This window comes from Salvelinus alpinus, chromosome 1 (genome assembly GCF_045679555.1).
Source record: "Salvelinus alpinus chromosome 1, SLU_Salpinus.1, whole genome shotgun sequence".
NCBI classification, from domain to species: domain Eukaryota; kingdom Metazoa; phylum Chordata; class Actinopteri; order Salmoniformes; family Salmonidae; genus Salvelinus; species Salvelinus alpinus.
This window is the reverse complement of record NC_092086.1, coordinates 24,528,821-24,541,623: the sequence shown is the minus strand read 5'-3', so window position 1 is coordinate 24,541,623 and position 12,803 is coordinate 24,528,821. Positions and strand designations below refer to the sequence as shown.

The following is a 12,803-nucleotide window of genomic DNA, read 5'->3' as shown; positions in this document are numbered from 1 at the left end:
TGAAACAAGGAGGGACTACCTGGATGGGTCCAATAAAAAAATAAGCTAATTTTCATTGCCCGTTTGCAAAATGTTTAAAAACATTTCCCATTGCGTGCCCTAATGAACACAACCCTGGGTTGTTCCTCTCAGTAATCACAGTCTAAGACATGAGTGGAGACTCTGTGTGTCTCTATCTGTCATGAACGACAGCTCACACCGTGCTTCAGGCCTGTTGAATATTCAGTGACCCAGAGAAAACACACTGTAAAGTGGTGCCCAGTGGGGTTTAGGATACAGCTCACTAGAATCCACTGATAGATGGGATGACTAGGCTTAATCCTCATGTATCATGTCTAGGTCCACTCAGCCTGATGACATTAGAGCAGCTGAAACTGCCACAGGACTCCAAGGGGCTCTCTCTCAAAGGGTTGATTGCGGAGGCACTGCCAACAGGTATTGTATGATGGTCAATAGATCTGTCAATCTACTGGGGCTGAGAGAAGCTGTGTTCTCCTCGCATCAATCATTTTCAGACACATGGATCAATCTAACACCGTTTTACAGGCTATGAATGTTTGAAAAACACATGACTGAACATTATTTAGTTTGAGTGATTCTGTGAGAGGGAACCTCCCTCCCTCCCTCCCTCTCTCAGATCCTTTCCTTTACCAGAGCGCCAGTCAGACCATCCCCATACATATATACTGTATATGTATATGTATATTTATTTATATATATACACACACACACACACAAAAGCCTGCCTACAAAATAAAATGATACTACCTGATAATGTAGACTATTTTCCATTACAGTAAAAGCTAGATAAAGAGCTCTCCTATTTGCACTTAATATATAAATAAATCCCAGGCATATTTATCAGAAGAGTTGCGGAGAGTGCATTTACAATACAAGATTTAAGGCAAGTGCTTTCACAATGTACTGACTGAAGGCCCTTCAAGGTATGAAACTAAAACACTGATAGGAGAGTAAGCCCTGTTAGCTTTCCTGCCTTTGAGTTCCTACAGAGTGGAGGAGATGAATTAACAGTGATAATACAGTACTAGTGGAGGAGGGAGAGAGAGAGACCGAGAGAGAGACCGAGAGAGAGACCGAGAGAAAGAGAGCAACCGACAGACAGAGAGAGAGAGAGAGAGATCGAGAGAGAGTGATCGAGAGAGAGACCGAGAGAAAGAGAGCAACCGACCGACCGACAGAGAGAGAGAGATCGAAAGAGAGTGACCGAGAGAGAGACCGAGAGAGAGACCGAGAGAGAGTGAGACCGAGAGAAAGAGAGCAACCGACAGACAGAGAGAGAGAGAGAGAGAGAGTGACCGAGAGAGAGACCGAGAGAGTGACCGAGAGAGAGAGACCGAGAGAAAGAGAGCAACCGACCAACAGAGAGTGAGAGAGTGAGAGAGCGAGTGACCGAGAGAGAGAGACCCAGTGACCGAGAGAGAGAGACCGACCGACCGAGAGAGTGACCGACCGAGAGAGAGACCAACCGAGAGAGAGACCAACCGAGAGAGAGAGACCGAGACCGAGAGAGAGACTGATAGAGACAGACAGACACACAGAGAGAGAAAGAGAGAGACAGATAGTTATTTTGCTCAGTAATTACTGGCAGACCCACAGGGGTCTAGGCTAGGCTGAACTGTACATCTCCAGAGCAGCTTGTCAGAGAGCACAGTAATGGGGAAATAAACTCAAAGACTGAGGCCCTCAGAGATAGGAAGGCCCTCTCTGCTCCTCTCCTTTTAGGAGACCTGTCAGGGTTTGCCAAACGGTACTGTGCACGCTCAAAGACACACAGATACATAAACACACCCTTACCATAACCATTTGGAGTGAATGCATAAACTTAACTTTAACACTATTTTAATTTTGACATCTGCAACAATTTCAAAATTTGACATTTGAGAAACATGTATGAACATTTAATTCTGATGTGAGACTGTGAGAGTTAGTTGCCCAGACCACCATTCATCTACCACCAGGCCACAGGACAGGTCTCCTGTACCACCAGACCACAGGACAGGTCTCCTGTACCACCAGACCACAGGACAGGTCTCCTCTACCACCAGACCACAGGACAGGTCTCCTCTACCACCAGACCACAGGACAGGTCTCCTCTACCACCAGACCACCGGACAGGTCTCCTCTACCACCAGACCACAGGACAGGTCTCATCTACCACCAGACCACAGGACAGGTCTCATCTACCACCAGACCACAGGACAGGTCTCCTCTACCACCAGACCACAGGACAGGTCTCCTCTACCACCAGACCACAGGACAGGTCTCATCTACCACCAGACCACAGGACAGGTCTCATCTACCACCAGACCACAGGACAGGTCTCCTCTACCACCAGACCACCGGACAGGTCTCCTCTACCACCAGACCACAGGACAGGTCTCCTGTACCACCAGACCACAGGACAGGTCTCCTCTACCACCAGGCCACCGGACAGGTCTCCTCTACCACCAGGCCACCGGACAGGTCTCCTCTACCACCAGACCACAGGACAGGTCTCCTGTACCACCAGACCACAGGACAGGTCTCATCTACCACAAGACAGGTCTCATCTACCACCAGGCCACAGGACCACCATTCATCTATCACCAGGCCACAAGACAGGTCTCATCTACCACAAGACAGGTCTCATCTACCACCAGACCACAAGACAGGTCTCATCTACCACCAGGCCACAAGACATGGCTCATCTACCATCAGACCACAAGACATGGCTCATCTACCATCAGACCACAAGACATGGCTCATCTACCATCAGACCACAAGACAGGTCTCATCTACCACCAGGCCACAAGACATGGCTCATCTACCATCAGACCACAAGACATGGCTCATCTATCACCAGGCCACAAGACAGGGCTCATCTACCACCAGGCCACATGACAGGGCTCATCTCCCACCAGACCACAAGACAGGTCTCATCTACCACAAGACAGGTCTCATCTACCACCAGACCACAAGACAGGTCTCATCTACCACCAGGCCACAAGACAGGGCTCATCTCCCACCAGACCACAAGACAGGTCTCATCTACCACAAGACAGGTCTCATCTACCACCAGACCACAAGACAGGTCTCATCTACCACCAGGCCACAAGACAGGGCTCATCTCCCACCAGACCACAAGACAGGTCTCATCTACCACAAGACAGGTCTCATCTACCACCAGACCACAAGACAGGTCTCATCTACCACCAGGCCACAGGACAGGTCTCATCTACCACCAGGCCACAGGACAGGGCTCATCTACCACCAGACCACAAGACAGGACTCATCTACCACTAGACCACAAGACAGGTCTCATCTACCACCAGACCACAAGACAGGTCTCATCTACCACCAGGCCACAAGACAGGTCTCATCTACCACCAGACCACAAGACAGGTCTCATCTACCACCAGGCCACAAGACAGGTCTCATCTACCACCAGGCCACAAGACAGGTCTCATCTACCACTAGGCCACAAGACAGGTCTCATCTACCACCAGGCCACAAGACAGGTCTCATCTACCACCAGGCCACAAGACAGGTCTCATCTACCACCAGGCCACAAGACAGGTCTCATCTACCACCAGGCCACAAGACAGGTCTCATTTAGCACCAGACCACAAGACAGGTCTCATCTACCACCAGGCCACAAGACAGGTCTCATCTACCACCAGGCCACAAGACAGGTCTCATCTACCACCAGACCACAAGACAGGTCTCATCTACCACCAGACCACAAGACAGATCTCATTTACCACCAGGCCACAAGACAGGTCTCATTTAGCACCAGACCACAAGACAGGTCTCATCTACCACCAGGCCACAGGACAGTTCCCAAAAGACCAACAGCAAAACAGTAAATCCTCACTCCTTTGGCTGGTAAATACTGTATGCAACGTGTTATACAATATACTGTATATATTTATGAGGCTAGAGTCTGCCGTTGTTCTGTACAGCCATAACAAGCTAAATTTCTCAGCCAGGTATCTCAATATATATATACACACATACACGATTCTTCATTCTCTCTCCATCTCTCTCCCTGTTCTCTAATCTCTTCATCTCTCAAGCTCTCTCCTCAATCTTTCTCCCTCTGCCACATCTCTCCCCCTCCTTACCTGTCCATTCCCCTCTTCCGCCTTCTCCCTCCCTCCCTCTACTCCCACCATCCTTCCTATCTCTCAGAGGGCCTCCGTCTTTGAGTTTATTTCCCCATTACTGTGCTCTATGACAAGCTGCTCTGGAGATGTACAGTCCAGTCTAGCCTAGACCGCTGTGGGTCTGTCAGTAATTACTGAGCAAAATAACAGCAGCTCTCCCTCCCTCCAGTAAGTGTTGTTAAATATTCATGTTTCTCTTCAGGGTCGGCCTCTTTGCATCATGGTGGCATTAGGACAGCAGGTGGCACAGCTCAATCTCACTAATTAGAAACGCTACCCCAGACAGAGCACACACACACACATACATCTGTCATTTTAATAAAACATACTGGTGGAAATACTTTCCTATGTAACAGTAACTTTTAAATAGACCAGGAAGACACAGTTGTACATTGCACTAGTTCAACCACAACCACATACTGACCCAAATCTGTATCAATAGGTTGTTTCCATGACGACATCACAGCATTGAGCGGTTATATAGAGGTCTACTGAGTGGCTCAGTTCTCTTATCTTACAGAAGACCTCAGCAACAAACTTCAGAGTGAATGAATCTGCTGTTCTAGAACTTTGTAAAGACTGAAGTTGTCATAGCTCCTCTAGAAGTTCAACATCTCTGCTGTTCTGGAATGTCTTTGAGTCACATCCTTGTTCCTCCAGGAAGGGCAGGTGTAGAGAAATGCACCCAGGGACCCAGTATGTTGATGGGCATGGAGATTGTGGGAATCGTCCTGGGAGTCATAGGATTAATCACCACCATTGTAGTGTGTGCACTCCCCACCTGGATGGAGACTGCCTTCATAGCAGCTAACCTTGTCACCACGGAGGAGGTCTGGGACGGCCTGTGGATGAGCTGTGTGAAAAGGACCACGAGCCAGATTAGGTGCGAGGTCTACGACTCCATGCCAAGCTCCGCATGGAGCTCCAACCTGCAGGCCACCAGAGCCATGACCATCATGGCTATTATCCTGGGGTTTCTGGGAGTCATGGTCTCCATGGTCGGGCACAAGACCACCAACTACATTAAGGGCAAGATATCCAAGTTGATCATTATAACAGGAATATTCTTCATCCTGGCCGGAATTCTCATCCTCATTCCTGTCTCCTGGAAGGCCGGGGCAATCCTCAGCGGCTCCTCCAATGAGTTGACTGGAGAGAAGAGGGAACTGGGGGGAGCGCTCTACTTCGGCTGGGGGGCTGCAGCCTTTCTCCTGATTGGAGGGGCCATACTTAGCAGAACTATGTATACAAGTGGAACAGAGGTCGCGGCCATCACCACGGGGGTCATAGGATGGATAATCTCCATGGTGACCTGGGCATGTGCTTTAGGAATGTTAGACCTTCTGCAATACAGAAGGAAACTGATTTTATCCTTCTCCTCCTTCTCCATTATGCTCGGGCTGATATTATTTTTAGGGCTGATATTCTTCCTCTACAGATCAAAGTGCACTAACTGCATCAAGAGGAATCCGTCTAAAGCCGAAGTGATTAACTTTGTCGGACTATTGTTCATCATGGCTGGTTTATCCCAGCTGATCTTTACCTCCTTTGTTGCCTTCGACTTGACACAAAACTTGGACCCTGACAACTTCCTGCAGAGTAATGGCCTTATGTTTTCAGCTGAACCCATTAGGTGGGCTGCTTCAATGCTTCTAATAGGAGGGACTATACTCTGCTGCTGCTTTAAAAAAGAAAAGCCTGAGTTGATCATTGACTCGATTGACCTAAACCGTATCTTACATGTTTGTGAATCTTAGAGCAGCAAAAAGTTGTAAGCAATTAGATGATTGGTGATGGATATGCTTCATGGTCTGTACCCACACTGGACCCTGCAGGGTAAGATTGCCCACCACTTGTCTTGACTCAGCGATGCATGAAACAGACTCACAGTAGTCACTTCCTTTTAGAAACTCTTTGACGGGACATGTAGATGTTGTCTAAGGGCTGGTTGAGGTGTGACGTTTTATAGGTGGTGGAACTGCCATCAAAGTGAATTGCTTTTCCATTATTATGAATTACTTTTTGCATTATTATTTACAATAAAATGTTATTATTCAACACCTGTGCTGTCTCTTAACTTAATTTGTTCATTGGGTGGAACTATGTACTTCCTCATAGCTCAGGGGTTGTTCCTGGACAGGGATTGTTCCTGGACAGGGATAACATGTCTCCTCAAGGCGTAGGTGCTCTGAGTTTATAACCAGATGACAGTGGATCAAACAATACCATTTTATCATTACCCAAATAAGCAGGGGCACACACACACAGTAAACAGTTAACATTTGCTCCCTATAGTGTGGCCAGGGAGTTTCCAGCTGAACTGTACGAGGGTGGAGGAGTACTTGTCTGCAAAGTCTGTCAGCATTTAATCGATTACATACGGTGTCAAACTGAGGTGGAGCACCTGAGGTCACTCCGCCACAAAAATAGGAGGGCTAGTGGACCAGGTAAACATTTGGATGCTTTAGCTAGCGACAGATATATTAACTAGCTAGTAGTGTTAGGATTTATGTTTATGCACTATAGCCCGCTAGCATATTGTTTGAAGATGAATATTGTTTTGTTACACACACACACAAACAATACAGATGTGTGGGTGTGTAAAGACTGACCAACATTGAGTGACAGGCCATAAAAGCTGTGGTCAATCTGGAGAGGGGAGGGGTGCATATCTCTAAGCCAACCAGGGAGGTTGGGCACTGGACAATACCATATTAGGAACTGTTTCAGTGTAGAATCGACAGACACAAGACGGAACTAATCTACTACGCAACGACCAGAAGCGGACATCTGAAAGAAGGGGACCAGTCTGAGTAACGGCGATAGGCTGGGCAAAGTCTAAACCGCGCTCAGCCTCTACTGTGATAGACCAACAGACGCGTTGGAACTACGTCATCATGGTATAAGAACAGCTGTTTACGTACTTCCTGCCAGTTCTCTGTTCAACCCTGCGCGGTGATACAGCGAACCCGTATATACGAAAATTGCATTTGCCATTCATTGTTTGCGTTAATTAAACATAATTAAAGAAAGTTAGCAGACCTTGCTTTTTATTTATCCTGATACCGGATTTGTTACACGCAGCGTTCACAGTAGGTTTGTTGTAGTTAGCTGATATCTGTTCTTGACAAATCCATTTTTGTCTGTATCTACATAGAGTGGCAAGTCAGCTAGTTAACGTTAGCCTGGCAAGCTTTCCATGCTGTCACTCCAGCTCCATCACATCATTTAGGCTAGCTAGCTAACTTAGCTGAAGTAATGTTAGCTAGCTAACAAATTAGACACAGTGACGTGGTGGAGCTATCAAAACAAGTGACAAGTTAGGAAAGACAAAAGCAGCAAGTCACAGACCTATTTAGTGACTTTTTTTGTTATCTATCATTGTTTGAAAATGTTTTTGTGTGTGAGACATTCTGTCAGGTTAATGGGCTGTGTGTCTGTTTCTGTGTGTTCCAGGCCTATCTGTCAGGTGTATGGGCGGTCTGTGTGTGTGTGTGTGTGTGTGTGTGTGTGTGTGTGTGTGTGTGTGTGTGTATATGTGTGTGTGTGTGTGTGTGTGGCTTCAGGAGAGAGTGTGCTTAGCTTCAAAGATCGAGATCTATTGTAGGCCTGCTATTGAACTCAACCTGAGAATTCTTAATTTACCAAATTAACCATTGTTATTAATTTTCTAAATTGTTTTCCAGTCCAAACAAGAACACAGCCCCTGGCCTTCCGTCTGTTAAAGATTCCCTCCACAGCTGAGAGAAAGGAGTTAATCTTGGACTTCTCAAGGTCATTAATCAAAGCAGATATACCTCGAGAAGGGGCCCAAGTTCTCCACATTTCTGAAGAAACACTGCAAGCAGGGAGGGTCTATCCCAGCGCCCTCCCATCTGCATACAGAATACCTGCCAGAGCTCTATCCACAATATGAGCAGGACATCAAATATGCTGTAGAGGGAAGGACATTTATGTCATCCTTGATGAGACAATCGATGCCTTTGGAAGATGTGCACTCGCCATCCTACACCAGACGGTGTGTGAACAACCTGTTGTAGCAGATCTGCCTTTCTTGGATAAAGTCAACTTTACCACTGTGTCCCAATGCGGTCATGTCCTGTCTCAACAACAATGGGGTTGACTTTAATAATGTGTGGGCTTTTGTAAGCAACTCAGCTAGCTACATAAAAAAAGGCTTTTACCAGCATCTTGAAGGGCCTTTTCCACAACTCCGGACACGTCACCTGCTTTGCCCATCTCCTGAGCCTGGTGCTGGAGGACGTGAACAGGCTGTGTGCTCTGGTGAAGAAAGTGTTCTGTCAGGCACCCCAGCGTCATCTGGAGCTGAGATCATTCATGCTTGAAAATGTCCATTCTACTGTGATGCCTGTGTATGCTGTGCAGACCAGGTGGGGCTCCTGGATACGTGCTGTAGAGTACCTTGATTATATGGATGTGCTCACCGACTTCACTACGACCTTACCGGAAACGGCGAAGTGTGACCAGGACCTTTGTGAGCTGCTGAGAGAACAAGGCCCAGCAGAAGGCCCAGGCAGTGTTCATTGTGGAGCATAGTGTGAAGATTGTCAGGTTAGCCACTAAGCTGGAGGAGACCTCTGTGCCAACAGCTCACAATGTCGCCAGCAAGCTGGAGGACCTGCAAATGCAGTATGAGAATGGCTGGCGCCCTCATACAATTGAACTGCTGGGGCAATTAGGTCCACAGACGACGCAATCGCAACCACACTGCCCTAACCCATCTGGACAAGAGGAATACCTATGTGAGAATGCTGTTCATCGACTACAGCTCAGCATTTAACACCATAGTACCCTCCAAACTCGTCATCAAGCTCGAGACCCTGGGTCTCGACCCCGCCCTGTGCAACTGGGTCCTGGACTTCCTGACGGGCCGCCCCCCAGGTGGTGAGGGTAGGTAACAACATCTCCACCCCGCTGATCCTCAACACTGGGGCCCCACAAGGGTGCGTTCTGAGCCCTCTCCTGTACTCCCTGTTCACCCACGACTGCGTGGCCATGCACGCCTCCAACTCAATCATCAAGTTTGCGGACGACACTACAGTGGTAGGCTTGATTACCAACAACGACGAGACGGCCTACAGGGAGGAGGTGAGGGCCCTCGGAGTGTGGTGTCAGGAAAATAACCTCACACTCAATGTCAACAAAACAAAGGAGATGATTGTGGACTTCAGGAAACAGCAGTGGGAGCACCCCCCTATCCACATCGACGGGACAGTAGTGGAGAAGGTGGAAAGTTTTAAGTTCCTCGGTGTACACAAACTGAATTGGTCCACCCACACAGACAGCGTTGTGAAGAAGGCGCAGCAGTGCCTCTTCAACCTCAGGAGGCTGAAGAAATTCGGCTTGTCACCAAAAGCACTCACATACTTCTACAGATGCACAATCGAGAGCATCCTGTCGGGCTGTATCACCGCCTGGTACGGCAACTGCTCCGCCCACAACCGTAAGGCTCTCCAGAGGGTAGTGAGGTCACAACGCATCACCGGGGGCAAACTACCTGCCCTCCAGGACACCTACACCACCCGATGTCACAGGAAGGCCATAAAGATCATCAAGGACAACAACCACCCGAGCCACTGCCTGTTCACCCCGCTATCATCCAGAAGGCAAGGTCAGTACAGGTGCATCAAAGCAGGGACCGAGAGACTGAAAAACAGCTTCTATCTCAAGGCCATCAGACTGTTAAACAGCCACCACTAACATTTAGTGGCCGCTGCCAACATACGGACTCAACTCCAGCCACTTTAGTTATGGGAATTGATGGAAATTATGTAAAAATGTATCACTAGCCACTTTAAACAATGCCACTTAATATAATGTTTACATACCCTACATTACTCATCTCATATGTATATGTATATACTGTACTCTATATCATCTACTGCATCTTGCCATCTTCATGTAATACATGTATCACTAGCCACTTTAAACTATGCCACTTTATGTTTATATACCCTACATTACTCATCTCATATGTATATACTGTACTCTATACCATCTACTGCATCTTGCCTATGCCGTTCTGTACCATCACTCATTCATATATCTTTATGTACATATTCTTTATCCCTTTACACTTGTGTGTATAAGGTAGTAGTTGTGGAATTGTTAGGTTAGATTACTTGTTGGTTATTACTGCATTGTCGGAACTAGAAGCACAAGCATTTCGCTACACTTGCATTAACATCTGCTAACCATGTGTATGTGACAAATAAAATTTGATTTGATTTGATTTTCCAGAGGAAGACAGGCTCTCCTGCACTGAGTTGTTCCTGTATGCCATGGCAGCATGCTCAATCAAGCTGCACACTGTGCTGGAGAAGCACCCCTGCCTTCACCTGGATCAAGTCACTAACTTTTCTAGATCCAGCCCAGGTGGTAGAAAGGATATTAAGGACTATGTCCATGCCATCCCTGCTCCGAACCAGGTGACTGCAGAATAGTGGCCCAGATACATGGGCATCGACAAGGTAGACGCTATGGAAGAGATTGCAGTGGACTGGTGGGCAGCTAGTCAGGACAGTATTCCAGCCTTAGCTCACACATCTGTGCCTCCCCGCCACCTCAGTGTATGGAGAGAGACTTTTCTCACATTATCAGATGCTACTTAGTCAGCGTAGAAGGAGCCTCAGAGAAAAATGTTAAAATGTTGTTGATTGCAAAGTATAATAGCATTGAGCACTAAAAGCATGTCAGTCACACCCACAACTCTACCACTCTTTCTGTGTTTTGGTCTGAAGCAATATGATAATAGTTCAAATGAATAGCTATATGGTGAATGGAATGAAGATATAATTGTTAATCTAATCTATTTGGTGTTTCTGTATTTATAGATGGATTCATCAATGTATTATTTGTATTTATATGCCTTTGCACTTTGTTGACGATGCCCTATTTATGTCATAAGGAAACATTTACAATAAAAGGGTTGGGTCTGTGTAGAGGTTATTTTTGACTGAGCTTTAGATGAAGGATAACCGTAGGTTCATTGTCATCTAATACACATAATTAAGAATATATTTACATAAATCCCTGTTCCCAAAGTTATTAAATAATGTTACTACACTAGAGGCACAAAAAAAAAGCTTTCCACAGAATTGCGCAGATTTTCAGAAGAAATCGCTGCAGAAAATAGAAAAAAAATCCCCAAAGATTCTGTTTGGCTTTGCCTATGACTCCACTGCCATTCATTATTAGTAAAATGTCACAATCAGGTACACAAGGGTAGCCTCACCACAGGGGGTTGGTGGTACCTTAATTGGGGAGGACGGGCTCATGGTAATGGCTGGAATAGAATTACTGGAATTGTATCAAATAGAGTGCATTCGGAAAGTATTCAGAGCCCTTGACTTTTTCCACATTTTGTTACGTTACAGCCTTATTCTAAAATTGATTAAATAGTTTTTTTCCTCAGCAATCTACACACAATAGTCCATAATGACAAAGTAAAAACAAGTTTTTAGAAATGTTTGCAAATGTAAAATAAAAAAACTGAAATATCACATTTACATAAGGATTCAGAACATTTACTCAGTACTTTGTTGAAGCACTTTTGGCAGTGATTAGAGCCTCAAGTCTTCTTGGGTATGATGCTACAAGCTTGGCACACCTGTATTTGGGATGTTTCTCCCATTCATCCCTGCACATCCTCTCAAGCTCTGTCAGAATACTTTCCGAATGCACTCTATTTGATACAATTCCAGTAATCCGCTCTACCATAACGGCCTGATTGGTGGAGTGCTGCAGAGATGGGGATAACCTTCCAGAAGGACAAACATCTCCACAGAGGGACTCTGGAGCTTTGTCAGAGTGACCATTGGGTTCTTGGTCACCTCCCTGACCAAGGCCCTTCTCCCCTGATTGCTCAGTTTGGCCAGTCGGCCATCTCTAGGAAGAGTCTTGGTGGTTCCAAACTTCTTCCATTTAAGAATGATGGAGGCTACTGTGTTCATGGGTACCTTCAATGCTGCAGAAATGTTTTGATACCCTTCCCCAGATCTGTGCCTCAACACAATCCTGTCTCGGAGCTCTACGGACAATTCCTTCAACCTCATGGCTTTGTTTTTGCTCTGACATGCACTGTCAACTGTGAGACCTTATATAGACAGGTGTGCGCCTTTCCAAGTCATGTCCAATCAATTGAATTTACCACAGGTGGACTGCAATCAAGTTGAAGAAACATCTGAAGGTTGATCAATGGAAACTTTCCGAAGGCACTGTACATCAAACACATGGGGTTTCTCAAAATGCATTCTACTGTGGTCCGAGCACGCAAATTGGAGCACGGCGGGTCGGAGTATGAGTCAAAATCAAAGTATGCGAAACCGAGCATGCAGGGCACTTCTCGAATGCACACTCCATTTGATGCAACCTTCAACAGAAAGTATGCAAAGAAATATGACGCAACTGTAAAAAAAATTATGAACATTTTCTTGAAATCAATGAGCTGAAGCAAGAGAAAATAAACTCTGACTTCGGAATGAAATGTTGCCTATTCGCATCTCATATATTGCCTGAGTAAAATATTTTATCTTGATACGTTAATAAATACATGTTGTGTTAATTTTGGCACGGTTACCTGCTTCTAATACCTATTGTAGTGTGCGTAGGTCCCAA

At 46.2% G+C, this 12,803-nt stretch overlaps 2 protein-coding genes across 2 annotated transcripts in view; one reads left to right on the top strand and one right to left on the bottom strand.

The window, feature by feature from the left end:
- The window catches only part of LOC139571667 (ras-related protein Rab-26-like), a 100,823-nt gene that overhangs the window by 52,707 nt on the left and 35,313 nt on the right, over nucleotides 1-12,803 (bottom strand). The gene's annotated exons all lie outside the window — the stretch shown is intronic.
- LOC139567777 (uncharacterized) lies at nucleotides 4,703-6,168 on the top strand. The gene has a single exon (XM_071389270.1). It carries the CDS (start codon nucleotides 4,796-4,798, stop codon nucleotides 5,921-5,923), a length of 1,128 nt encoding a protein of 375 aa, XP_071245371.1. The 5' UTR covers nucleotides 4,703-4,795; the 3' UTR covers nucleotides 5,924-6,168.